The sequence below is a fragment of the Rissa tridactyla genome, chromosome 12, assembly GCF_028500815.1.
Source record: "Rissa tridactyla isolate bRisTri1 chromosome 12, bRisTri1.patW.cur.20221130, whole genome shotgun sequence".
In the NCBI taxonomy this organism is placed as follows: Eukaryota; Metazoa; Chordata; class Aves; order Charadriiformes; family Laridae; genus Rissa; species Rissa tridactyla.
Genome location: NC_071477.1, coordinates 17,242,287 through 17,268,730, shown reverse-complemented (window position 1 = coordinate 17,268,730; position 26,444 = coordinate 17,242,287). Strand labels below are relative to the sequence as shown.

At 49.0% G+C, this 26,444-nt stretch overlaps 1 protein-coding gene across 4 annotated transcripts in view; it reads right to left on the bottom strand.

Moving 5' to 3' along the window:
• NDRG3 (NDRG family member 3) overlaps nt 1-26,444 on the bottom strand; it is a 64,088-nt gene that overhangs the window by 3,285 nt on the left and 34,359 nt on the right. For all 4 annotated transcript variants that reach the window (XM_054217996.1, XM_054217997.1, XM_054217998.1 and 1 more), the window contains 12 exons: nt 9,961-10,066; nt 9,134-9,254; nt 8,557-8,619; nt 8,166-8,226; nt 6,378-6,464; nt 5,787-5,843; nt 4,865-4,968; nt 4,399-4,464; nt 2,994-3,045; nt 1,554-1,601; nt 840-875; nt 694-745 (listed from right to left, as the gene is read on the bottom strand). In XM_054217996.1, coding sequence (XP_054073971.1) covers nt 694-745; nt 840-875; nt 1,554-1,601; nt 2,994-3,045; nt 4,399-4,464; nt 4,865-4,968; nt 5,787-5,843; nt 6,378-6,464; nt 8,166-8,226; nt 8,557-8,619; nt 9,134-9,254; nt 9,961-10,066 — 853 coding nt within the window. The remainder of the gene's footprint in view (nt 1-693; nt 746-839; nt 876-1,553; nt 1,602-2,993; nt 3,046-4,398; nt 4,465-4,864; nt 4,969-5,786; nt 5,844-6,377; nt 6,465-8,165; nt 8,227-8,556; nt 8,620-9,133; nt 9,255-9,960; nt 10,067-26,444) is intronic.

Sequence of the window (26,444 nt, the reverse complement as noted above, 5' to 3'; positions counted from 1 at the left end):
AGTTGCTTTAGTGCACTGAGAAGCCGCTCTCCTGAAGTCCCCCGCTCTCTGGAGTACCAGGGGCAAGGGAGCTCGAACAGCTGTCAACCTGACACGCTCTGACAACGTCTTCTGCCTCCAAGCACAAGGAGAAAGCCAAGCATGCACCGGATCACAGCACAGCTCCCTCTGGGCTCCCCGGGTGTCTCAGAAGTCACTCAGTGCTCTGTTCTGCCATGAGAGGGTTTCACTCTGACATATCGCTTACCCCTGCCGAGAGTCGGAAAGATACAGGTATGTCCAAGGAGAAAGGGAAGAGCTCTCACGTAGCCATCACAACCGTGAGGCTGAACTGCCAACTCCTTCCCCTCCGGAGAAGGTAGGCACAGAAGATTTTAGAAGACCTACCGTTCTTGGGAGCACACTTTTCTGGACTGGCAAAAAGATGGACGTACAAGGTTTTACCAACACCAGCAACCAAAAAAGGGTCACCACTGCAGCTGCAGTGCGGATTGAACACATGTCAGGTAACAACACTGGCTGGCTAAGGCTTGTTAACACACTAGTTGATTTTTCAGCGTAGATGGATCTCCCAGCAACCACACTAACTCATGGGTGGGGACACAGATGCCAACGGGCTCAGATGGACCAGAAAGGCTGAGTTCCCTTCACAACGACCCTGCTCCAAACCAGAAAATTGTGTTTGCCACTTACTGTAGCCCATTCCCTGCACAAAGTACTTGAAGGCTTCAGTCAGCTTGCCAGGCTGTGGAAACAGAAAGCGTGGCTTTAGTGCGAGCAGAGCAAGGGGCTCTGTACAACCCAAACGCCGGGGGAGAGCTGAGAGAGGCATTTCTCACCTGAACCACCTGGGGCAGGCCCCCGCAGTCGGCCATCTGCAACAGGAAACAACAGGCAGGTTGAACTGTCCTTCCCACCCCAGGAACACAACCCCAGAACCACGCCGGCACTGCCCGCCCCACCGGGGCTGACGGCACCGGGCTGCACTGCTACACGAGGCGCACTTGTACCATCTCGTCTCTAAAGGCAAAGCAAAGCCTGGTGATACGTCTTCCAGGAGCCGGCTGCTGAAGGAAGCCAGCACCTTGGAGGCTGCGTTACCAAGTGATCTCGGGCCATACTCTAGAAGCCCAGGAGAACGGGGCTCCTCCCGCCACTCCTCCCAAACCTGTCACTTTACACTTCTACAGAGCAGCTGTCTGGCACACGGCAGAGCTGCAGGTGAGGATGGGAAGGACTGGCATAAAGCTAGAAAAAGTGCCGTTGTTGCTGGCTGAGAGCAGGGTGGAGGCAGGACACCTCTGCTAACTCCCCGCAGGTCTTCCCAGCTGGTTGAAGATAACAGAGAAACGGCCATAAAGCAGGGATTCAGGAACCCCCCGACAAACTCTACTCTCCCAAGTCCGGCTCCACGCAGGAGAGAACACTGCCCCGACTGACTCTCCACAAACTTCTTAAAGCTAAACCTACGGAAGGCAAAAACCTAACTGGAGCCGGCCTCAGCAAAAATAACGTCTTTGTGCAGGCTGGAATGATTCTGGAGTGGCACTCACCTTCAAAAGGGTAGTTTTGGTTGGGTCAAGACGTGAATTGCATTCGACCTAAAATAAAAGGAGGAAAAAAGGACATGGTATCACACAGAAAACTTGAAGAGTCAGATGTAAAATGTGGGGCAGCCGCCCCAGAGGCAGCGGCTCTTTTCAGCAATGGGAGCTTCTCTGGGGCCAAGGACTGAGCAAGAAAGCAGAGAACAAAGAATGAAAGATGCAGAGAGGCAAGGCAGGTGTTCCCACCCAAGGGGACCTTGTGGTGACAGAATGTCACTGTTCTGAGAGATGGGGGCGTGACTTCAAGGGAAATCATCCCCTAGTTTTGGGGACGCACCACGAAACCCTGGAGCACGTTCTGAGCTCTGACAGCAAGACTGGGAGGGAAGGAGACTTCTGTGCAGTGCAGCACGGAGGGGGATCACTCAGTCCTCTAGCCAGACAAGGAGACCACGGCCACCTCGTCTCAGCAAGGTTGCTGCAAAAAAGGGAATAGGTGGGGGCCCTATAGGAACAGCAACCCCAGCGGGGAAGATTATCGTGACCTGGGAACCTGGGCAGCCAGATAGACAAGCCAAGGTCCAGAAGACGCTATCCTGTCCCCCAGCCGTGGGTGGGACGCAATAAGAAATCTCAGGAATAGTAGCCTAGCAAAGTCAAAATTTGGAGAATATCTCAGACTTCCAGGCCAGACTCGTGAAAAGGCAACGGGCCATAACCAGAAAACACCCTGCAGCAGTTCTCCATGCGTTGTTCCTAGGTCCAAGCTACTGCTTTAGGAGACTCCTACACTCTTCCACGGTTTCTTAAGACAACTGCTTTTGTTCACAAACCCCTGGTCTCCCCACAATCACTGGCTGAAGGGGAGGAGCAACATCCACCACAACCACACTGCAACTGCCATGCCCCATTTATAACTGTGCTGGGAGGGAAGTGGGTTTTCGGCGCCTGCAGAGAACAACAGGAAGGAGATGCTTCTAAGCGTTGCCTTCTCTGTGACGCGGTGCTTTTGCAGAGCTGTATGTGACTCCCCACCGCAGGAATTGGAGTCACGCTGCTTATTTTCAAACCCCTCAGTACAACAGCAAGAGAAGAGTAATTTGTGACTTGAACTGAACTCCAGGCAGCAGCCTGGCAGAGCTCAGGGGAAGATGCAAGTTCCTGAAAGGCCTCCGCATCACTTGTTGAGCAAGACGCTTGGGCACAAGGACTCCTGTTCAGATCCTGCCATCCTCACCTTAGAGCTGCCCTGCAGGGTCATTAAGTCTCCCGAGCCCCGGCTCTCCCGCTCGTGGCTGACAGGTCGCAATAGCTGGTGGACTAGAAAAGAGCTTGGGACAAAGAGCCACTTTCTGTGACTAGTTCTGTGCACTGCTGGGTGAGGTGGGCTTGCTCAGTGACTTGTGGGGCTAGTGTCACGAGAGGAAAGAGTTCACACATACGTACCACTGCTTCCACAGCAGGTGAGTTGTCACCAACCACTAGCAAGGCAGGGCACCTGGTCAAAACCCAAAACAGAGATGTTACAGTGCATCCAGGGGATTTCTGAGAAGGTTGAGCTCTGTGAACCAGCAGCCTCATGAAAGGTTAACAACGCTCACCAAAATCCCTGCCCGCCACCACACCATGGCATTTTGCTGCACCAAAACATCCTCCAGGGCTTGCACACCCCCCCATACTATCCCCTCCATGCGCACCAACTGCCACTACTGCTGCACACACGTTAAAGGACGTGCCGAGGGCTGGGAGAAACGCCATCCCAGGCTGCAAAAGGGAGCGCGCTCTCTGAAGTGGACGTCTGTTAGGAATGTAAGGATAACCACATCCAACAGAGTTTAATGCTTCTGAGGCCGCCTACTGCTCAGCCCTGTATTTTGGTTTGGATTTTAGAAAAAAAAAAAAAAAAACCACAAAAGGTGTTGGGGAAAATATTGAAAAATGCCACAATACCAAAGCCTCTGTTGGCAAATCTGTGCCTTCCCAGCGAGTCTCTTGAATGGACAGACAGTGCTCTGTGGCTTACAGCTGTCTGCAAGACAGAGCGCAGCACGATTGGCTTTGCCTGGAGACCAAGCAGGGAAATCCACCTCTTTTCGGTTAGCCAAGATCTACAGAGTTTGGCTATGAACGCCTATAGCATTCCTGGGGACTGGCAGGAGCGTAAGTCCATACAACTTCCAAGGAGCGAAGAGCAGAGCCTGCGCAGCAGCCTCTAGCCCAGCCCAGGCACCCTGCCTCAGCACTGCAGTTCTCAGTCTTCACGCACTCTACGTGTTGGAGACAATTTGCTTTCTTGCTCGGAATCTGAAAATTTACTTATATTTCCCCTGAGCTGATTATCACCAGTTCTCCAGTGTCTGTCCCTCCTCAGCTCTACCCTGCACAGATTATCCCCTCCCAAATGAAAGAGCCACTGCCATCGCTGCCAAGATGGGAAACCCCCACTGCATTCTCTGCATTCGGAACCCCCTGCCATCTCTGGGAGAATTGTGCAGGTAACTTTTTTCAGCAAGGTGGGGGAAGGCAGTCACTGGCAACAACTAAACACCTGCCTCCCTAATTTTTCACGCAAAACAACCAAACTGACAGCTCAGCAAGTACAGTGACTGCTAGGTGGATACACTTACTCCTCTGCCTCCTGGAGCATCTCAATCTGTTCTTAATGAAAGGGCTTCCAGACACCTCTCTGCCCCATTCTAGCTGACAGCACCGCACCACAGCCTGGGACTGTCTGAACAGTCTTCCCAGAGCCTGGGCTTAGGGGGTTCTTGCTGAGAAGCAACAGCTTTTCTGCTGAAGGGTAAGTAAGTAACAGTAAGCAACTGAGACGGGCTGATTCAGAGCAACTTACTTGAGTGTTTTTGCAGTATTTTCATTGATGCCAAGAACTGGTCTCTCAATTTCCAGATCTCTGCGACTGAAAGACAAAACAGAACAATTCCCCATGAAGTCAGCAGAGGAAACAGGTTATCATGGGAGCACAAAATATCCAACCAGGAGTGCTGGCTCCAGCACCCAGGCAACAGGTTATCGCTCCCTGTGTCATGCCATGAGCAGAAGCCCCAGCAGTCACCACCAGAAAACAGGATCCACGCTCTCATGGCAAGCTTGCTGTGTGCCTAGGGAGATGATCTACTGAGGTGTGAAAGGGTCATCCAGGCACGAGCGCTGGGCTTGGCCCAGGACAATGGCTGAAGACCAGACAGAGGACAAAGGTTCATATGACATAATGTCCAACAGAATAATACATGTGGCAGCAAATCTACTGAGCGGGGAAGCTATGGAAGCAATCTAGCAGGCAAAAAAGTATCCTGTACCTGTTGTATGAGGTGAGGAACAGCTGAAGGTTATCTTGGTTAATGTCCTGCGCGATATGAAGCCTGTACGTTTGGATCAAATCTAGATTTGCCTGCAGTTCCTCCTGGAAAAAAAGCAGAAGAATTGAAAGACAGGGAACATCATCTTTTTCACGAATAAAGAAATGATTCTCATAAAAATACTGAAGCATTAAACTGCCTCCATACACGTCATTCCCCTGTGAACACCACCACAGAGGGCAGCGACTCCAGACCGCGTCAGTCCCCAGGCTACAGGAAGTGTTTCTGTAACAGGACTGTTAGGTGCCGTACTTTGGCAACGTGACTACACTTTTACAAATAGCAGCGCGCACGCTGCTGAAGGAGTAAAAAGGTATCTTGAGATGGGGTAACTTAGCTCCCGAGCCTCAGTAAGGCTTACATAGATACAAATCGCTCTGTTTTAGGAAGGCCTTCTGCTTATGCTTAATGTTAAAGAAGCAAAGCTTCATAGCTAAGCTCCAGGACTAGGACCAAAGGAAAATTTAATCCCACACGCAGTTCTAAGAAGAATCTGCCTTCCAATGAGAGCTAGAGAGAGACAGAGAGAAAAGGGAATGCAAGGAAGCACTGCATATAATGCAGGGGCCTGCAAGCGGGGAGAGAACAGCGTGTGCTCTAAGCAGGAGGAAGGTACACGACTCCTTCCAGTGCTGATTTGTGTGGTTGCAGGAGGGCTTCAGGTCAGGGACTGCATGTGATACATAGCGCGTATGAGGCACAGACCCTTTCAGTTGTCCAGCTTGCTGGTTGGGAGCCAGCAAATCCCAAACAGAAGGCATTGCTGCAACCAAAGTTTTCAGGAAGGCAGAGCAGGTACACACAGAAGTTACAGCTGCAAGTACAGTTGCATGGGCAACGTGAACACCTGCTGGGTACTTACGTGGCCAAAATGGTGTGCCAAGACAATATCCACTATGTTGGTTGTCCAGCCTGAAAACTGAAGAGTGACCGTGAATGAGGAGGGGGGAGAATAACTGGAAAATGCAGTTTCATTACAAATTTCAAAGCACGTCCTCGGAGTAAAGAAAACAACAAAGAAACTGTACAAGTGATATGAGAAACAAATGCCTGAAGCTTAGGATGGGTGTGCAAGGCTCCAAAGAAGCCTGTGCACACACAACATGCAGCTCTCCAGAAACCGCAAGTGGCCAGGAAAACAGAATAATTAAGATACATTCAACCTCAGCCTGCAAGCAGAGTTCTAAACCAGAGGAAAGCTGAGCGCTGAAGAGTCACTCATCTCCGAGCAGTTTACCAGGATTTCTCATTCACGTATGATCACACCCGTCCCTGCTCCTACGGTGGAGGCCGTACTACGCCCAGACTGAGAACGCAGCAGGGACAGAAATGAGATTGTACAGTTTTTGCCATAAACTGACAAATTCCTGTACTCTGTCCTTTTTCTTCTAACTCAACACACCGTTCATTAAGCGCTGTGGAGAGGAGACGCACGGGGGAAGGAGAATCTCACCTTGGATGCTGCCCAGTCAATCCAGCCCTTTGCACATGGATCAACATTAATAAGGACAAGTCCCTCCACCAGGTCGGGGTGGCTGAGCTGCGGGGAGAGAGCACAGGCACACTCAGAAGGATGGCTCAGCCCACACGTCGGTCAACGGCGGGGGGGAAACGGTTGGAAAGCTTCTTGCAAAAGGAAGATAGAGTAAAACGAAGACTAAGCCGGGAGATCCTTCCGTGTGGGGCAGCCAGCGGCCTTTTCGGAGCCTGACCCAAAGCTGGCTCCCAGCCAGACCTTACTGGATTCAGTTGCTGGCACTGAGGGATTGACTACTCACACAGCGCCTGCAGCCTGAGCAGGTCTCAGCAGCGTCTTCTGGTGACCCGTGCACATGGTGCAGCCACAGGTCCTGCTCAGGCTCTCTCGTGTTACAGGGCTGTGAGCAGTGACTGTCTCTGCTCCAATCCGGCAGCTCCAGGAAGGACCTGCACAAACTCCTGCGGCTCCTTCCACTCCTCATGCAAGAGGCAGTCTCCCAGTGGAGATGTGGCAAAATGGCAAGATTTGGCAAATGGCACAGGTGTTGCTTGTGGCTGAGGCCCTGCAAGCACCTGCGGCCTGAGCACAGGCCCGGGAAGCTCCAGCTGCGAGGCACCTGCCTCACCAGAGGCATCCCCGCGGCGTCCCCTTTCCCTGCTCCGGCATGGCACCCCCAGCACCCTGCAGCTCACCTTGGGGGGTGCGTGGGGAGCAGGGATACAAAATATTTTGAGAACGGCTTGCAAACGCAAACCCAGCAACCTAACACAACCAGAGAACTTTGAGCTCTAGGCTTACTCCAGAAAATTTTACGGCAGCTCTTCTGCTCCATTGTACAGATAATCACCAGTTATGCAGAAGGAAACAGCTCCATCAGCGGGAAACTGTCTGCAATCCAGGTAGCATGGCAAGGGCTGTCTGGCACTTCACTGAGCTGAGGACAAAAGCTTATTTGCGTGACCTTCTCTTTAACAAGACTGGAAACTACACAAGCCACAAAAGGCAAGCGACAGAGCAAACCCCAGTGCCTCACACTGCCCCAGGCTCAACCCTGACCGGAGGAAATGGGAAGCAGAAAACTTTTTGTAGGAGGGGCAGCTGCGGGGTGAAGTGGCTTTAAGAAGCAATAATGGCCTAAATCATCGGCAACTCTCTACACTCAACAATTTGCAGCAAACTTTACTGAGAATGTCAGACTTCTGTATTTTTTTAAACACTATTTCTGAAAGACTCAGGCAAACTCCTGGGCTGCTAAACTATGTCCACTGATTTCACATGCTTCTAAACACTCCACTAGAGAGAAACGTAAAAGTAAGTACCAAAATAAAGCCAGCACTCTCTTGTCAAAGGGTGAAGCGCAAACTCTACCTCCTTCCAGTGAAAAAGCACCTTCCTCATCAGCGCTGCGATGTGCTGGTTCACAGCATGTCACCAAATCAATTGTTTGGTGTCACAAACGCTGGAAACAGCATACAGTAATGGAGCCAGTCTTTGTGAAGACATGAGGCTGGATATTCCCCTAGCAGTCAGAATGGCTCTGCTGACTCAAAGGCATCACATCACAATCTTTCCATGTCTGGCATAGCTTCAGAGTAACCTTGGCTGCTCCGATTTAACCATCTGGATGCGAAGTAGCTCTCGCACGGCTCCCTGCAGGCCTACTGTAATTACAGCTACTTTGCCCGTGCCCTGCAAGTGACTTGTTTGATCAGTGGAAGACCACAGCCTATATAAGTCACAAGGAAATGAAGATATACTTACTGCACACCTGCTGAGGACATAAGCGCCAGCTCCCAGTCCAATCCCGATGAAGCTTTTCAGGCTGAAATACAGGCATTTCACAATCAGCAAGGCTAACTTAAGCTCACACCTGAAGCATCCCTAGAGGCAAAGCCTTTCCCCTCTCTGCATCCAGCTGTTCACTTATGGTTCATTTTCAAAATGATCCAGCAATGATGCAGCAGCCATAAACTGTCTCATGTGGCAGACAATATTCTCAGCGTAAGAGCGAGACAGGGTTACATGGGTTAGAAGATGCTCAGGCCTCTTGGGACAAATCAGTGAGTGTATCAGATGCTGCAAGCAGAGACAGAGGTAGGTGCTGGAATGGCTGTCTCCAGCTGGCTCACCCCGTTTCCTTTCAGAGACTTACTTCAGGTGTGTTAGAACAGCGGGCAGCATTTCAGCCAGTTCATCCATACTGGGATACTGGTACCTGAAAACCAAGAGAGACAAATCAAAGCACCTCCAAATAGAGCTCAACAGTGGTTACCTTCCAGTTCTACCCAAGGTAGGAGAGACGAGGAACACCTGACAGGCACGTGCGTAGGTGAGTACATTGCAATGATGCTGTATATTTCAGCTGACCGCATGGATCCCGCTGTCAGAGCAAGACTAACACAGAGCTGCAGCTTTTGGGCAGTCAGACTTCCGTGGGAGGACGGACAGACAGAGCAAGGAATGCCAGCTAGACTGCAGTGTGCTGGGCTCGTGCTCAAGTCAAAGCTGGTACCGGCCCTCACCGCTAGTGAGGGCTTTCTTGACCCACGCCTCAGTAACAGGAGAGCTCCCTGAATGCCCCTTGGGAAGCCTCCTCATCTTCCTATTTCCTCTGCTCCCGTAAGCTGCCTCCCACTACGCTCCGCCCGGCAGTCCCAGTTAGCTTAAACTGGATGCTACCTCAGCCCAGACCACCTCTGGAACAGTAAGGGTCTCTGCAGAGCTCTTACCCAGATGGGAATGGGGGGGCTCCTTCCTGCTGGCCTGGTGCATCCACGTGGCACACAGCAAAATGCTGAGTGATCTCTTGCATGTCTTCAAAGTTAAAGAATGCATTAAAGCAGGATTTGTCTACAACGACAACAAAATGAAAGCAATTAGAGATTTCCTGAAGTTTTATTGCAATCCGCCCTCCAAACACCATGACACACACCTGCACGAGCCCAACCCCCCCTTGCTGAGTCTGCGGGGCAGCGGATGCTGGGTAATGCATGCTGCTGCGCCCCCCTGACTGCAACGCAGCAGCAGCGAGTGCTGGCAAAGTAGCTGCCATGACTGGAGGGCAGGCAGACAAGCGACACCCCAGCGTGCCTGCCCAGGAAAACAGGGCCTTGCAGCACCTGGGTACCCACAGCACATACCTGAGGAGCACCTGTGTGAACGTAACAGGGCATGTTGGGTGGGAAGACAGGTGGAAAGAGCAACTGAGCCCACTAGAAACATTACACTACTTCTGCAGCCTTGTGGAAGGGACTTGCTCAGCTGCCCAGCATCCAGGGAATGGATGCCTTGTGGCAGCTCTATCACACAGCACAACAAGTCAGCTAGAGCACTGTAGTGTGGTGGGCAGACCTAATTCCACCTTGTCCCTACCTTTCGAGGGCTATTAGAACAGACAGGGGTATGCCATGTGTTCTCTCTCCTGCAGACCTTTATCTTTTTACCCTGGAATGACCTGTCTCATCTCAGTTCCAGGCCAGTCCCGCTGGTACCCACGCTCAAAAGCAAATAGCACAAACAACCACTTTTTCAGGGTCCTGGGAATGCAAGGGCTTACGGTTGAGGCCAATGTCATGGTATGTGAGGATGACAGGTCTGTTCCCCTTGGGTGTGCCCCGCATGGTGACATGGACCACTCCAAAAGCTGTCTCAATGTCATGTTCCTGCAGAGAGAGAAGAAGGAGCCTCAGTGTTACGCGTGTTGCCTGTGCTGCAGAGAACCCTAACCGAAGGCCAGCAGCAAGGGCCTCACTCACACTTTAACACTGCTCTCCTGTCCACGCCTGGTGGCTCAGTACAGCTCTTGCCGCCCGCAACCCCGTCAAATCTCTCTCTCCAACCGCTGCCAAAAGCAGGTTGCTTTTGCACAGACGCACGGTTGGGGCTCTGTCTTCCTGTGACCAAGATCTCATTTCAATGGCTTTTAGTGACATTGCCGCACCGTAGCAGAGGCTGGGTGTCATGTGTGCATCTGTCGCTAAGGGTTCCTGGCATCATGTATACAGGTCCCCTCCTGCAGCCAAGCCCTCGCTCCCCAGCTGGCATCCCCCTCCCTCCGACCCACAAGTCTCCAATGTGTCTTCAACCCACACCCCTGGGAACGTCCTGTCCGCGGGCAAGCTGATGTGAGGGGACACTGCAATCTCCAAGAGGCCAGCAGCAGCCCCGGCCCCTGGAGACCACGTACTGGAGCATTTTGGAAACAGCACGACAACACAGAGCAGGCAGATGGCTCGGAGAGCAAAGACCCAATGCATGAATGTTCGCTGAGCTGCCACCCCACGGAAGGCTGAGCGCTGTGCCTTAACGAAACACTTTTTTTTTTTCCCTGGTGCCAGGTTTATTAACGTGAGGGAAGAACACTCCTAGGCTCCTCCACCAGCTGGCACAGATACAGGACCTTATGCTGGTTTCCAGCTGGGTATCAGTGGAGCGGTTTCATGACCCGTTTCAGGATTATTTGCCAGCAAACCCACGTGCCTTTTCCCAAGCAAAATATTGAGGGCTTTTTTGCACTGTACCTTGCACAAGAGAGCAAGAGGACCATGAGGCCTCTGGGTAGCTCTCCCAATACCTGACCAGTGCAGAAACAGAAGCCACAACCTCACCATGATGAACACACACATACTCATGAAGTTGTCTGAGTTTAACTAAAATAGCTGCAAACACATTTAGACAAACACTGATCTGAGATAACCACGGACTTTGGAAAAGCTGTGAAGATGGCAGTAAGGTTGGGTACACAACATCATCTGTAAGTCCTTTCTCTCATCTACTGAAATCAAGGGAGAGACATGCTCTGACTTAGGGACACTGTAAGAAGCGCCAATTATTTTCTTGATACTAAAAAACCATCTGCTTAGGGAATAGTCTCGTTCAGTACGAAGACAGGACATCACAACCTCAAAAATATTTTTTCCTAGTTTACACAAAGTATGGAATTTATTTATCGGTTTTTTTAAACAGTAATTTCCAATAACCTGAAAACGATGAGAGCAAACCCATGACAGGTGACAGTACCTGGCTTGCAGCCCATCAGAAATTCACCTCACCCCTGGGCACTCTCAAGGGCTGGCTGTGGGCCAGACTGGTTTAGCTCTGGCAGTGAAAGATCCTCCCCCTTCCCCCCGAGGTCCTTCCCAGGGGCCCCAAAGCCTCTCCCCTTCCCCCAGAAGCATGGCCAACAGGAGCAAGATGCCTGAAGCCTTCTCCAGCTTGGCTCTGAAGGACAAAAAGACACCTCTGACTGCCCTCGTCCTCAGAGAGGCTTTAGGTTTTACTCGCACAAAGCTGCTGCGCTGTGCGCGTGGAGACGCTGGAGGACCTCCAACGCAGCAGTTACCTGCCTGCACTAGAGGCAGGCAAGAGAATAAGGCAGGTGGGGCTGGCCAGCCCGATGCTCCCCTGGCTCCCTTGCCCTTAGGAGGGGGCTGTGGGCCAAGGCATCCTGCGCGGGTAGGGAACGACTCGTCCGTGTGTGCAAAGCAGCCTGGGTCCACGCAGCAGGACTGCTGCCCTTGCAGCAAGGGCACACGAGGAAGCCCAGGGCGCAGCCTCCATCTCCTGAGCCTCTGCAAAACGACCAGGCTCTGCCCCTCGCCAGGCTCAGCTCTCGGCACTGCTCTGCTAAGCCGGTGAAGTCCTGTGTGGTACTGCGGCGGGACACGTTCCGCAGCCATAGCAGTGGCCCTCAACTCAGTGTTCCCCAAGTTCGCAGCTGTTAACGAGTCCTTTAACAAAAGCGGCAACTTTTGGAGGCGGCTAAGGGTGGCGACTGGCAGCGCACGTGGTTGAAATGGTGAAATGCAGGAAACCCAAGTGGCCCAGCGAGTGCCGCAGCAGACAGAGCATGCAACCCCCGGCTGCAGTTCCCCACGCATCGGAGCTAACCAAATGGTTGACTGCTATTAAAAGCAGGTGTCTCTGCCAGTTCTGGCAGTTGTTGGTCTCTTCCGTAAGCAGCTTTAACTCACTGACCTGTCAGGAAACTATCCAGCTGCTTTTAATTTTTTTTAAAATCTTACTTTGTTAGATTTCTGCCAGGTCAGTGAGTTAAGAAACTCACAGAGGAGTCGGGCAAATGCTGGTTCTGGCTCAGAGCCCGAGCGGAATGCATGGGGGGTGGCAGAAGATGTAACCCTGCCCTGGGCACGAGGCTGCTTAAACCAACTCACATCTCACGAAACTGCACCTCCAGAGGACTAGGGAGGGTTTTATAAGCAACAGCAAAAGATCAACTATCAAACAGAAGCACAAAACCCAAACTGAGCCAACAAGTGAGAAAAGCACAGAAATCGATAAAAGAGCTGAGGATATTTTAAAAAGTCGGCAATACTGTGTCTTTTCTGGAATTACGTTCAAACTTACTCCTAAGGTCACACGTGCTTCCACTAGGTAGAATACTGGACAAGGTACCAGAAACAGAAACACCCACCCACGCGCTTGTTCAAGCGCCTCAATGTGCTTCATATTGCAACACCCTGCACTTTTGTTTTCCGAAGTTGAGCTTGGGTCTGAGCTCTCCAGTAGGGAAGGAAAAGAGTTTCCTTGAGCTAAACATCAATCCCTGTTTTCCCCACTTACTTTGACTTTGCAAATTATGTACACTGTGATTTGGGGAAATGAGACAGTTTGCCAAGAAGAGGTTTTCATACCACCACCGGGCACTAGCCCAATCTGAAGGGTACTCGCCTCGGTACTCCTTCAATCACATTAGTGATTCAAACACAGGGAACGTCCACTGAAGATGGAAGCAACTTGAGAAACTCCATCTTTAACAAATCTCAGCAAACAGCACTTTGAAAATTTAAGATGATGCTAAGTCTGCAAACTTCTCACTTTGCCCTGTACAAAGCCTTAGACCGGGAGTGCTTAAGGCTATTTGTTTTTTCTCCTGCTAGTTCCCAGGCAAGGTGGAAACCCTCCACCTGAGAAGCAGTTTCTCTCCTCTGCTTCCTCTGGTTAAAGCCTTTTACTTTTTTAAGGCTTTTCTCAAGGTCTACAAAGCAAGTAGCAGACACTACACTTGAGATAGGGGTTTCTATAGTCGCTTTTTCAGCTACACATTCCAACGTCGTGCTGATCTCCTTTTCAAGATTACCTGGAGAGACAAAACTGAGTTTTACCCCCAGCTTCCCTATAGGTAATTCTATGTCCATTTTTCCAGTGAACTTTATTTTCTCTGAAACCTTGCCCTGTAGCTTTAGGACTTTTGTCTTGACCTATGATTGCAAAGGACAAAAACATTTTCAGACGTCACACGATTACAGCGCACATGACTTCCCTGTCACCTGCTCCTCTCCAGAAGAGCTCTCTTATCAAAGCCAAAGGGCAGCACGAGGCAGCAGCTTAATACACAAGAGCTTAGGCATCGTGCTTCAGATGGCAGCAACAGTCTCTACACTTATAAGACACAAATGCTACCTTGAATCGGCAAAAAAAAGTTTTTTTCATTACACCGTTATTGGTTTGTTACTCTTCCAAACACGGAGCAGAATAACCCAGCTACAATGGGTACCAGAGCGCTCAGCGACAGAACAGCAGCTTTGCAGGCTGCGCCCTCTGCCCTTGCCAAACGTGCTTTCCTCACCTCCTTCCTGTAGATACGCCTTCCCTGCCCAGCGAGATGTCCCGCCTGTGTCACGCCGCCTCCATAACCGCTGCCCACCCGCAACTCCGCATGTTCTCTCCTGTGATGTGCCCACTGATCACATAGAAACGTAGTGCTGGCAAGTATCAGACGCTTGTCATCTTTACTTCTCAGACCCTGTCACGCTCTGTTTCTAGTCTCTGTTCAGGCCAGCTTTGACACACCGCGGCAGTACAGCTTGACCAGAGATTCAAGGATTGTTGCCTTGCAGCTGTGTAACTCCAGCTATGGCCTGAACACAGTGCAGGGAAGCAGTGACAGGAGAAGGCAGGTGGAAAAGATGTGGCCAGGAGACAGATTTTTAATAAATGTGCAGCCTGTAAAATAAGGGAGATGAATGCGAGCGAAGATGACGATCCGCAGTTGTGTTTTGAAAAAGCTTGACAAAATTTAATTTTTACTTAGGGACTGGAAACTTTATCAGAGGTTTCTCTGAAGAGATTTTATCTTCTGCCCTTATTCGTGCAGGAGGTACAAAATAAACAGCAGCTGCAGCCGGCCTGCTGCAAATGGGAGCTCAACAGCAGAGGCACCCTCGCTCGCAGCAGCCTGCTCCCGCTGGCCGCAGGCGCAAAGCTGGTGACGCACACATGCCGAACAGCGGCGCGCTGCTGGGGACAGAGCGGGGACACGAGTCCTGTGCACGCAGCTATTATTGATCGACTCAAATAAGCTGGGAAACATCGCTTCAAAAACTAGCAGTTCCCTCCGGGCATGGATGAGAAGAGCGATGATGGGAGGAGGATCGGGAGGTACAGAGACCAGCGTGTAGCCGGTCAGACCAAAGGCTCAGCTAGCCTCCTAGTCTGACTTCAAGAGCATGTGCTTGTGGAAAAATAAAATAGAGCAAGCATGTAGTAATACTTCCTCAAACACTTGCATCTTGCAACAGTTTCCCTTCATTTTCCCAACATCCAACTATCCACAGGTTAAAAGAGACTTCCTGAACTAGAGGTGTGGTCTTCACTTTGACTCTCTCTTCTGAGAACTGGGGACTCACCCCCTGCCAGCTATGCCTTTGGCATCTGCCTCACCCTGTGACCAGAAAAGCCAAAGCTTAACGATGTGCAGGGTGAAGAACCACTTTGTTTCCCACCTTGTATCTGTTGGTTTTGCATGAGATCCCCCAGTCCTTGGTTTGGAAGGTGGAGAACAACTGATCCCATTCCATAGCCCACAGCAGTGACGACCTAACAAGTCGTTGCGATTCCCCTTCACATGCCCCCTTCTGGGCTGATGTACCCTGGACTACCCGGCCAGTCCTGGTACAGCAGCTTTTTTCTGACCATACTCTTGTTCTCCAAAACTGCCCCGTTGCGCTCTATCCTTTCTGAGACAGGGGGGCTGGCAGTACATCAAACACACGTGGGCGTACTGCGGATTTACATGGTAGCACAATGAGGTTGCTTTGTTCTCCGTTCCTCATAAACAAGAATTGATTTGCTTTGTTGAAAGCCAGGAGCGCGGAGCTGACATTTTCACTCATCTCTCGCCATGTTAATGTCTTACGCCTCCGGGTTATCATCGGCCCTGAGCCTGTCCTTTCATAATCCACTGTAGGATGGTTTTACTCAACGTGGATCACACTTTATATTTACCCAAAGGCAAATAAAGTTTGCCACTGCATCTTCCATCACTTTTTCCAGATTGTTTAAGAGTAGATTTAAATCTATTTTAGCAGCACAGGTCCCAACACAGATCTCTAAGGTGCTCCTCTAGTGATCTCAAGCAACCGTGAAAATAATTACTGATCTTTTTTTCTTTTTTAACCGATATTTCATCCATGAAAGGACCTCTCCTCTGACCACATGGCCAACTAAGTCCCGTAAGACATATGTCTTAGGACGCCTTTTGGTGAGGGATTTTGTCTTTTGGAAATCCAAGTAGGCTGCATCAACTGAATTGCCTTTATTTATATGGCTGCTGACTCCTTCAAAGAATTCCAACAGCTCTGCAGAGCAGGACTTCTTCCCGTCACAAAAACCACATTGACCCTTTTCCCGATGTTTATCTGTGTAATTCATCCACTATACGCCCGGTGTTTTATCTGTCTGTCTGGTACAGCTGGTCAGTGAATTCCCAGAACTCCTGTGGGACCAGTTTTAAAAATTGTGTTAACAGGTGAAGCCGTGGAGTCCTTGCGCACCACAGCAGCTTCAGCAGAGGAGCATAACCTCTCACTTAAAAACTCAACTATTTCATCCTTAAACCCATTTAAAAATGGTGGGTTGCGATACATCCAGTCCTGGCAACTTGCTATAAAAGCAAGGAGGAGGCTGAGGGGAGACATCCTTGCCCTCTACAACTCCCTGAAAGGAGGGTGCAGAGAGGTGGGGGTTGGCCTCTTCTCCCAGGGGAATAATGACAGGACCAGAGGAAATGGTCTGAAGCTGCGGCAGGGGAGGTTTAGATTAGATATTAGGAAGAATTACTTTACTGGAAGAGTGGTCAGGCACTGGCACAGCCTGCCCAGGGAGGGGGTTGAGTCACCATCCCTAGAGGTGTTTAAGAAACGTCGAGATGTGGCACTTCAGGGCATGCTCTAGTGGCAGAGACTGTAGGTTGTTTGGTTGGACTCGATCTCCAAGGTCCTTTCCAACCATGAAGATTCTATGATTCTATGTATTTTAGCTTTTTTAACAGCCTCTGCAACAAGCACTGCAGTTTAAGGCAGGGTCTCCACAAAGAGCACTCCAGCACAGTAACCTCTGTGAGCTGCTCCGTGGCAAGCTTGTGTGCAGAAAAAATTAAATGTAGTTTTTCTGCTATGGCTAGATCTTCCCTGGGTCCTCCTTTCAGAGCCTGAGCAGCCTTAGTGCTCTCCAAACTCTCTCATTGTGAATAGTGCCATTTCTGACAGATTGAAACAGGACTATTCCCTCCCCCCCCGGCATTGCAAGTCATCTCTCAAAATCCCTTTTGCCTCCATTGTTCTGTTCATATATTTAATCTGCTAGAGTCTATAACCTTTTCCATTTTCTCCAGCTTTTTGAAAAATGCCTTTTTTTTGTTTTCAATAGCCTCCATGCCCTTCTGGTTTAGTCATGCTGGCTTCCCTGCACCATTTCTCACGTCTGCTGTGATAGATGGTGGGCATTTGCTCTCTGCTTAGCTCATTTTCAATAAGCTTCTCCATTTCTGTGCGGTTCTTGTTTTGAACTTGGAGTGCAAAACCAGTGAAGTTTTCTATGGTTTGGAGTTTTTCTCCCTTTTTCCCAAGGGTGTTGACCTGGAGCACGTTATGGTTCCCATCGCAGAGCAGGTCTTTGAAAACACTGTTTTGAACACATTTCTCTGCCCTTCTCAGAATCACATCAGTGACGGCTCCTGATCCCCGGGGCTCCCTAACTTGTTGCTCCATAGAAGTTTGTGGCTAAAATGGAGTATTGGTGTCATGCCAGCCAGCCAGCCCCACCTCTCTAATCGACACAGGGCAGCTGAAGCTTCCTACCCTTGTGCTGCCTCCCAGCCTTGTAGCTTCTCTGATCCCCATCTTGGGCACTCACACAATTACGGACAAAACATCCAATTTCTTATTTAGGCCTGAGATTTCAGTCTAAGGGGAATCTAAGTTCCTCACTGACATCAGTTGGAGCCAAATCAGATCAACAAACTTCCTTTAACATCCACCTGCATCCTCTACCACCACTTGCATCTACCCTCTCCTTCCTGTACGCTGTAGCCAGGTATTACTGTCAGCGTCCACCGAGAGGGAACTCAGCTCTCTTCTGTGACCCCAGACAAGAATACAATAACCGCTGGCAGAAACAAAACAAACCGCAGATTTTGGGGTGCAGCTTCTTGTCACAGACTGGCTGACTCCATGATGAAGTGCTATCGAAAAGAGCGCTTCCCTCATGCCTCTGCCCTAACCCCTGTCCAGTGAGCTGATGGTCTCATGGAAACCCGCAAGTGGGAGGCCCAGGGTTGGGTTCGCTGTCCCAAGACATTGGGAAACCAAAGCAACTGGCCCTGCAGCCATAGGATCTCTCATTTGGATGGAAGGTAAGCACTGCGAGTGCACGTGCAGTGGCAGAAGCGCTGACTTGCCTTAGCTATACTGCTAAGATATACCAATACACCCTCAGGTAGGGGTTGGGCAGAAGAACAGAGAGTAGCCAGGAAAAGGCCACCAATGCTACTGACCATCTGAAAGCCCTGTCATTTTTGCTCTGTGCCTTATGGTCCCGGCTCCTGAGAACCACCGCTTTTAGGCAGAACCCTACACTTTAGAAAATGAGATGTGTGTGAACCATAAAGGTTCAGACACCGAAAAACGATAAGACACAACCCAACAACAGCTTTAAAACATTTGAGATTAAACACAAGCAGGAACTGCTGGGAGGTATTCCTTGCTGGGGTCAGACTAGACTGGGACGTTATCCTACTTGGCCATAACATCTTTGACTGATTCTTAAACTGAGAAGAAAAACACACACCCAATTACGACTGCCAAAGTCTAAATTTACTGTGGGACTGATTATGGGAAGAAGCGGGTGCATGCCCAGGTGGCAAAAGGTTCAAATTGGAAAACCCTCTCTGACTGCCACCCTCTGTCTCCAGCCAGAAAGGGAAGCAATGACAGTGCCACTGACGAGTGCCACAGAAATTTCCCATATTAAGAAAAAAATATTTCTGAGTGAGGGAATGAGGCACCCGCCAGCAGCTCCGGAGGCGCTAATGCCTTGAGCTCCAGAGGCTCCCAGGCAGCAAGCAGAAGTATTTGGGTGCCAGACTGCAGCAGTCCAAATTCCAGCCATGCTCCTTCAGCTTCAGGTCAGAGTATGATCCAGAGCTTAAGTTTTAAAAGTTATTAAAGTCTGAAGTAAATAATTTCACAGTGGGAATGATTAATGAGGAGAATTCATATTACCCGTGCTTTTCACAACTAATTTATTAAGCTTCTTTTTTGGCATTACCAGGTAAGTTTTACTCCCAGTGTGAAGCTGCTCAAAGTTCAAAATTAATTCCCTGGAAAAAACTGAGAATTGATTTCATTTGGATACCAACCATAAAGAACACATCCGTGAAACCCCTTCAAATTATTTTTTTAAAAAATTCAAATCTGGCAGAACAACAGAGCAGCAAGGTGCCTGTTGCCCACATTCTGCTCAAGGCTGTCAAATGTCTTTACTAGTAGAGGGCTAGAAACATCTCAAAAAAAAAAAAAATAAAATTCGGCTTAAGGACATTCAGGTCCAGGTTCACTTAAGGCAAAGAAAATTGCCACTTTTCTGTGAGGTGGAAGAGATGCAGATTACTCACGTCCAGTTCTCCCTTTTTCAGTGACACCGCAGCTACAGCTGTTATTTACTCTACGTCATCTTTGCCAGTCTTGGCAAAGGTGGGGAACAATTGCAGGACACTCCTCTGCCAAACCTGTTACAGCTATTAACCTCGGAGAGGTCAACGTAGAGATGACACTGTCTTGCTCTTTGCAACAGCTGCCCTCAAATTTCTACACGTTACTAAAACAACAACACTCTGCCCATAAGCTAAGGAAAAAATATTGTAAGACTGTAAACCATCACCGTCTGGTAATTCTTAGCATTACAGCACCACAGACCGTAATGCAGTTGGGTAGGTAAGTGCCTACCACATCCTCTCCATGCAAAATTATTTTGGAAACAGTAGAGCTGAAGGAGACGGCTGTGTGGGAAGCAAGTGTAAATCAGATTTAAAGCAACATCTTGAACTAAATTATTCATTTCCATACAGAGCAGAAATTTATTAATAGAAAACACGATGTGATCTATGCAAGCAAGCAATGGTTTCTAGTACTTTGTGTAATTGGATTAAGTCTTAAATTAGAGAAATGCCGGGGGAGAATCAAGAGCAGCAGAAGAACGAGGTGTGCAAGCCGGTCACACAAATACAAAAGTGTCAGGAGCCAAAGGTGCTGCTGGGCTATCCCCGACCTGCTGGGTTATACACAAACAAGCCTTGGCATGCTCCTAGTCCAAAGGCACACGATGCTGAAGGACAGACCTAGCGTGTATCTGTAACCCTTCCTAATACAGGGAGAAATGGCAATCCACCTCCAAAACTCAGATTCTGCTGGAGAACAGGTACCGGCTCTGCAGCCAAATGAGCTGAAGTCAAGCGACCCACAACAGGCGTAGAGAGGACAGGTTGGGTTTGCGCTCCCAAATCAGAGATCACAGACTCCCACCACCACACAACATTGAGACCGATAAGCAATTAATGACAACACCTACGTGCTGGAGATGGAGCAAGATGTGCTTCTCCATCTCCTTCCTTGCCTGTGTGTTACAAGAAGCAGTTAAAGCCACAATTTTCTTGACTGCAGTGAAGTATCCAATGCCAGGAGCAAGGGACCCAGCACAGACTTTGGAATATGTGGTGCTTCTTACTCCTGCTCTGAGGGTAAATTCCCCCTTCCCCAGCTACTGCAGGGAACTGGACCTGCCCAGATCTATAGTAGTTCAGGGTGAATTAAACCCCTTGCAGATCAGCTCTCATCTGCACAAGTCTGGCAGCAGGTTGTCTCTCCCAGCACTTTACACCACGATTTTGAGTCAGTAGAGAGCCAGGCTGCAGAGTTCCCCGTGGGCTGCAAATAGAACAGGTTGATGCCTCTTAGCGCTCTTCCATCCCCTGAACAGCGGGCTCAAGGCGCCACAACCTGCAGGCACATGGCCTTTGAAAGCCCGAATCCTACACAAGGAAGATCTGAATGTGCTAATACGCAGGCAGGTCTAAGAGTATTTTGTGTGACTGCTAGACCTCAGATCATCTTAACCCCTAGAGGCAACCGGGAAGATAGGCTGGGGCCATGTTTCCAGCCAAGGACAGTCCACCTCCTGACATGATGTGCCAAACTACATTTCTGAAGGCCATGAACATCACAAAATCTCCTGGAGAAGAGAAAGCAGGGCCATGTTCTGTGTCTCCGAAACTTCCGTGTCCTTGGGAACTAGAACTGAGTCTAGCTGCACTAAGTTATAACTAGTATTGCAATTACTCATTAGCTGCTCTGAAATACCATTCATGGGTGTTGCATAGCGGATGGAAAGAAATCAGTCACTGCTCGTGGAAAGGCATCATTCATTTTTCTGAAGGCAGGAAGGAGGCAAATCCCTTTCTCAACCTAAAGTGCACACATTTGCTTTGCTGTAAGAACTCACTGACAAGAACAAAAAAAGCACAGGAACTTCAAATACCACATCTGCATAATCAGCCTCTTTACCACACTGTTGTCACAAGCATACAGAAAGCAAAAGTAACGTTTAAGTAAAGCCCATGGAAGGATTGTGCTCATACATTAGAAATAGAAATCATGCTTCAGTCCAAGTCCAGCTAGCAAAAGCTTTCCAGAACTCAACACGGCAGTTTTATAGAAAACAGCGTTTTTGGATGGAAAGCCAGTGATGAGAGGAATCAGAGGACAAGCTTCCCAAGAAATAAGAACCATGAAAAAAAAATATCCAAAATAAAATTCCATTTTAATCATTTTTAGCTTTACAGTATTTGTTGCTGTGATGTCAGCAGAAGTGAAAACCAGTACTTCAGTGGTGACACTAGTTTTAATAAGATTAGGGGCAGCTCCTAATTCAGTAGGCATTAAAAAAACTTGCTTTCTAGATCAAAACATCTTCTGTGTTGTAATTAATTTCACTCTAGCACTTCCAACAAGAGAACAGAAGAACTCTTTGTACAAATCAGAAGAAGAATGGTCCCCAATATCCTCGACAAAACATTTCAGTGCTGGTGAGAACGGCTCCCATTACTCACAGAGAAAGCAAACCCTTCCTCAAAGTGCTAACGTTTCATGTTTTTTCATTACAATAAACAGAAGATGCTTTAAAACATCTTGTATTCAATGCCACTCTGCAGCAATCACAAGCTGGCTTTAATGATTTCATTAAAAAATGAACACAGTTTCCATTCGCCATCCATGACATCAGCAAATGCACATGATAATAATCAATAATCTCTCGATAGCAGAATACCATCTCCTACTGCGCAGCAAGCAAAAATAAAGCAAAGAAATTGGGCAAGGATAAGCAGACTTTTAAAAAATGCAGATAAAAAGCCTCAAACAAATGTACTTGCAGAAGAACTTCTCCAAAATTGAATGAGTAAAAAACATGGGCTTGTTGAAAAGCTACACTTCCAGTAGAAAACAGCAGCAAAAAATTTTCAATTCATTCTACATTTTCAGTTCATTCCAGCAATGCATAGCAAGCTGTCGTACAGGGAAACTTTAATTTCTTTCCTCCATGGGTTTACGCATGCCTTTTCTGCTCCAGCTGAAATCTGTTTACTTATTCCCGCCCCTTCTGTACCTTGTGAGCCTTCTACAAAGACTCTGCCAAATCCCAGACCCCTCTCCACCTCCCAGGGCCTCTTCTGCGTGGCTTGTGCTGGAGAGCAAAACGCGGGGGTGGGAGGCAGCAGGGCGGACGTACAGCTACAGACCAGATCAGGTGCTAGCTTATGTCAGACCGAAACATACTGCAGGTTTATTTGGACAGTTTTACAAATACATCAAGCATATTCCCTCATCGGTATTGAAAGCAAACCACCTGGAAAAAGGGGAGAGATTTAGGCTAACACTGAACACCCACTTCTCCAAGCAGCTGAAGAGGGTCTGCAGATAATAATAAAAGCACAAGCACAGCTCTATGAACTGTGTAGGTCACCACACCATCTGTCCATCAGCAACCCGGACCGTTTAATCTACCATCTGCCCACCAACATTAGAAGTCAAACCTGGATTTCATTAGGGTCCATATAGCTTTCAAGTAAAATGTAGGTCTCAGATTTAGGTTAATACATTTTATTTCTGAGAATAACCTGGATTCATATTGATAAAACCCCTAAGCCACCATGCTTGCCCTCCTTTATCTCCATCGCAAATGGTTATCAGATTATGCGGGGGTTGTTTCAACTGATGCCCGAGCAATCTGTTATTTGTCAGGGTTAATTGCAATTGCTTGGAGATGAACAGTTTAAGAAAACCAGGGCACCTGTGTCTGAAAGTCAGCTGTATCAGGAAAGCTAAAAGCTTCTTCATACCACATTAAACCAGAGCGACACATTTCAGACTCAAGAGGCTGCCTGCTCTATTGACTTTGCCCAGATCGGATCCTGGCAGCTTATTCAACACTAAAAACAAACCCTCAAGGAAATTAACAGAAATTCACAACGGCATCACCCATTTTCCCTAAAGGAAGGACAGATCTTACAAGCCTTAAATACCCACGTCACCTTGAAAAGTAACGCACGCTTTATAGAAAACAGCACGGCCAACAGGCGCACCTGGCACTGCGCAACTCCGAGTCGGTGACAGCGCTAACGGCACGCTCCTGAGCTGGGATTAAACTAAACACTTCTCCCAGCCATAAGCGTGGCTCAAGTACAGAAAACAGTCTGAAATTCCAGCTTCCAGACAAAAAGAGGTCTACAGGCACTGGAGGATGAACAAATGCGGTGGCAGGCCGTGTTACTGCTCCGTCTGGAAGGAGCTGGGATGGACTTAGAGCAAATCACCTCGTGGCTGAGGGCACAGAATATACAGGCTGAAATAACACAGGACTCACTCCACTATGTCAATGTCTTGTAGCGGGGAGCTCAAACCGGACCTGCACTGTCAACGGGGTGGCCACCAGTGCTGAGAGGGGGCACCCCCTTCCCTCGCCCTGCTGACTGACGCCTTGCAAGCACAGCCCAGGATGTGGTCAGCTCCGTGCAAAGCCACAGCTTTATCTCCATTTAAAACAGCTTTTTTTGACTACGATAAAAATAACGAGGTCTAAAATACAGGTCTTGCATCACTGACGCCGTGCTCTCATACTGCAAACACTACACTGTATAAGATAACACAATCCATCCCACAAACCCCATCAATTTTAAAACCCGCCAGACCCCTTGCAGGTGTTACTGCTGATTGAGAACTTCACTGCACTGTAACTGGAAACCATCTTCCAGTTACCAGCCTTCAGGAATTTGTGCCCAGTGTATGCCTATTCTTGTAAAATTGAGATCCTCCTGAAGGCTATTCCTCCCTGTAAAATTCTGGACAAATTAAACCCCCGACTCAGCCTAAGCACTTCTACATCTCCCTTTACACAACAGGATCTCCCTTCCTCTAAAGGCCCCAGCAAACCTCTTCACTTTGAATTCCCCCTTCTCAAACACTGGTAAGTAAAGAAACACCAATTTCGCAGAGGCCGGAATGCGGCAGCTGAATGTGCTTCAGCAGGTTAAAAAGCAGCAGTAATTTTTCACAGGACAACAGAAGAGCTCAGCCTCCATGTTTAAGTACTGCTCCTGCTATTAGCAACGGAGGCAGAAAATCCGAGGACCCAACGCACCGCCTATCCCCTCTGACAGATTTCAAGCAGAGACTTAATCCAGCCCCTGGAGGTACTTCCCAGGTAGGACAGAAAGCCAAGGCAGGTGTGCCCTGAAACCACACCTTGTAGGGAGAGATGCTGGAGGAAGGTAAGGCTGGGACAGCATTTATAGTCACAAGAGACACTGTGTTAACTTCTTGCTAAAAAAAATAAACATTCTAAATGAATTACCAAGAGGGCTCCTGGAAGGAACATCTTGTCTCCTGCCCAACTGTTGCCATGGCCACCAGCTCACTGCTGATCTAAATCAAAGCACAGAGCAGCGACAAGGATGTCCTTCCCCGGCCCAGCGCTCCCCAAAGCCCCTCTCCCTGGCTGTGGAGCCGCTCGGCAGCTCTTCCTGCAGCTCAGCCCCCGGGCGGCCAGGCAGTCGAGCCACTAGCGCTGGGACGTGCTGAGCACACTGGAGCCAGCGGTTGCAGCACCGTGTTTCTCTAGGGCTCGCACAGCTTCAGGTTTGAGCTATTTAAAGAAGGGTGCAAAGAGGCTTTACTTGTAGAGGGAAGGGTAGCGTGAAAAGGCAGCAGAGATGCACATCTCTGTTGCGCGGACTCCTTCCTACCTTCCTACTCTGTTCCAGCTCTGAAGACCATATCTGATCACAGGCAGGCAGGGCACAGGCAAACCTAGGTCTCTGTTGGGCCATTAGAGAATCCGCAGTGAAGGCTAATGCACTCAAGACACTCGGGCACCGTATTTATCTTCTCTCCAATCACGGCAGACAGGCCTCGATAGGCAGTGCCTGTGCTCCCTAATGCTCTTACTCAAAGGCATTGCACCTATTTTTACCCATTCCCCGTCCAACATGGGAGCACACTGGACCTCTGGCAGAGATGGAGAAGATGCAGAAAGACAGATGGAGACAAGACAGTATAGGAAAGCGTTTAAACACATTAACTATCTTTATTAAAACAGAAAGGCCATTGCATAACATGTGGCCACTTCTAAGACTAGACACTAAAGTTTCAATGTGCTAAGATTAGTAATTTTTATACTTACAAGCTTTAAGAAACATTCAAACTCACAATGAATCAAGCTAAAGCGGTACAGTGACGCGTGCCTGCCCAGATGGGGGGTACTTTCAGTGTCTGCTAGAAAAAATATAAACTCCCTTCTTCAGACTCTATTTATTATACTCCTGTTCTGCACAGCCTTGCAGAAGGTTTTCTGGAATCATCTACATCAACAGACTTTTAATAAAAGCTATCACGTGATGTTGACAGCTCTACCTCCTAGCCGCACCACTGGTGTAATACAGCAGCGAGAGCCTGTGTCCTGTGCGATGCAGAACTCTACGGGTACAGCAGCCTCCTGCAGCTGAACAGAAAGAAAAGCCGCTGGCTGCATATCAGCATGCTGAGTGGGAAGTCAGCAAGGTAATCTGGCACGGTAAACGAGCCTGTGCTCTACCAAACGCACCACCTAATCTCAGTGCTGTGCTCCGCCTAACAAAGAAGGCATCTTCTGTCTTGGATGCTTGTGGTGCAACCACTCCTCTAAAAGGATTATTCCTATAGCAACCAGAGCGATCAGGCTCATCTCCGCACTACTCTGTCAGGTGAGCAACCTCCCAGAAAATGACCACAGCTTCGTCATGACCAGGGCCCGGCAAAGCAGGGGTGCTCTATCTGGGGCAGCCCGGTGACTTTCTTCTCCTCTCAACACAAACAGACAGAGCACGCAGGCTCCTCCTTTCCTAGCCAGCGAACCAGACGGGATGTGACAGAGCTGCAGCTCTTCAGCATATTGCACGTCTCAAAGAAACGGCTTTTCAGGAGACCAGCCATCCTGGGAGCCTCAGCAGAGCAGTTCCGGTTTGCACCTCAGAGCTCAGAACAATGTGCTCTGCATGAAAAGGTGAAGGGTAATTTCTGCCAACTGGACATATTCAATTCTTATTGATTAAACCTTAACAGGAGTTAAAGCTAAGATACAGGGCTTTTTCATCTGTCTCTCTCAGCATTACTGATGGGTCATGGGGAGTCTGCACACAGATCCTTTTCTCCTGCA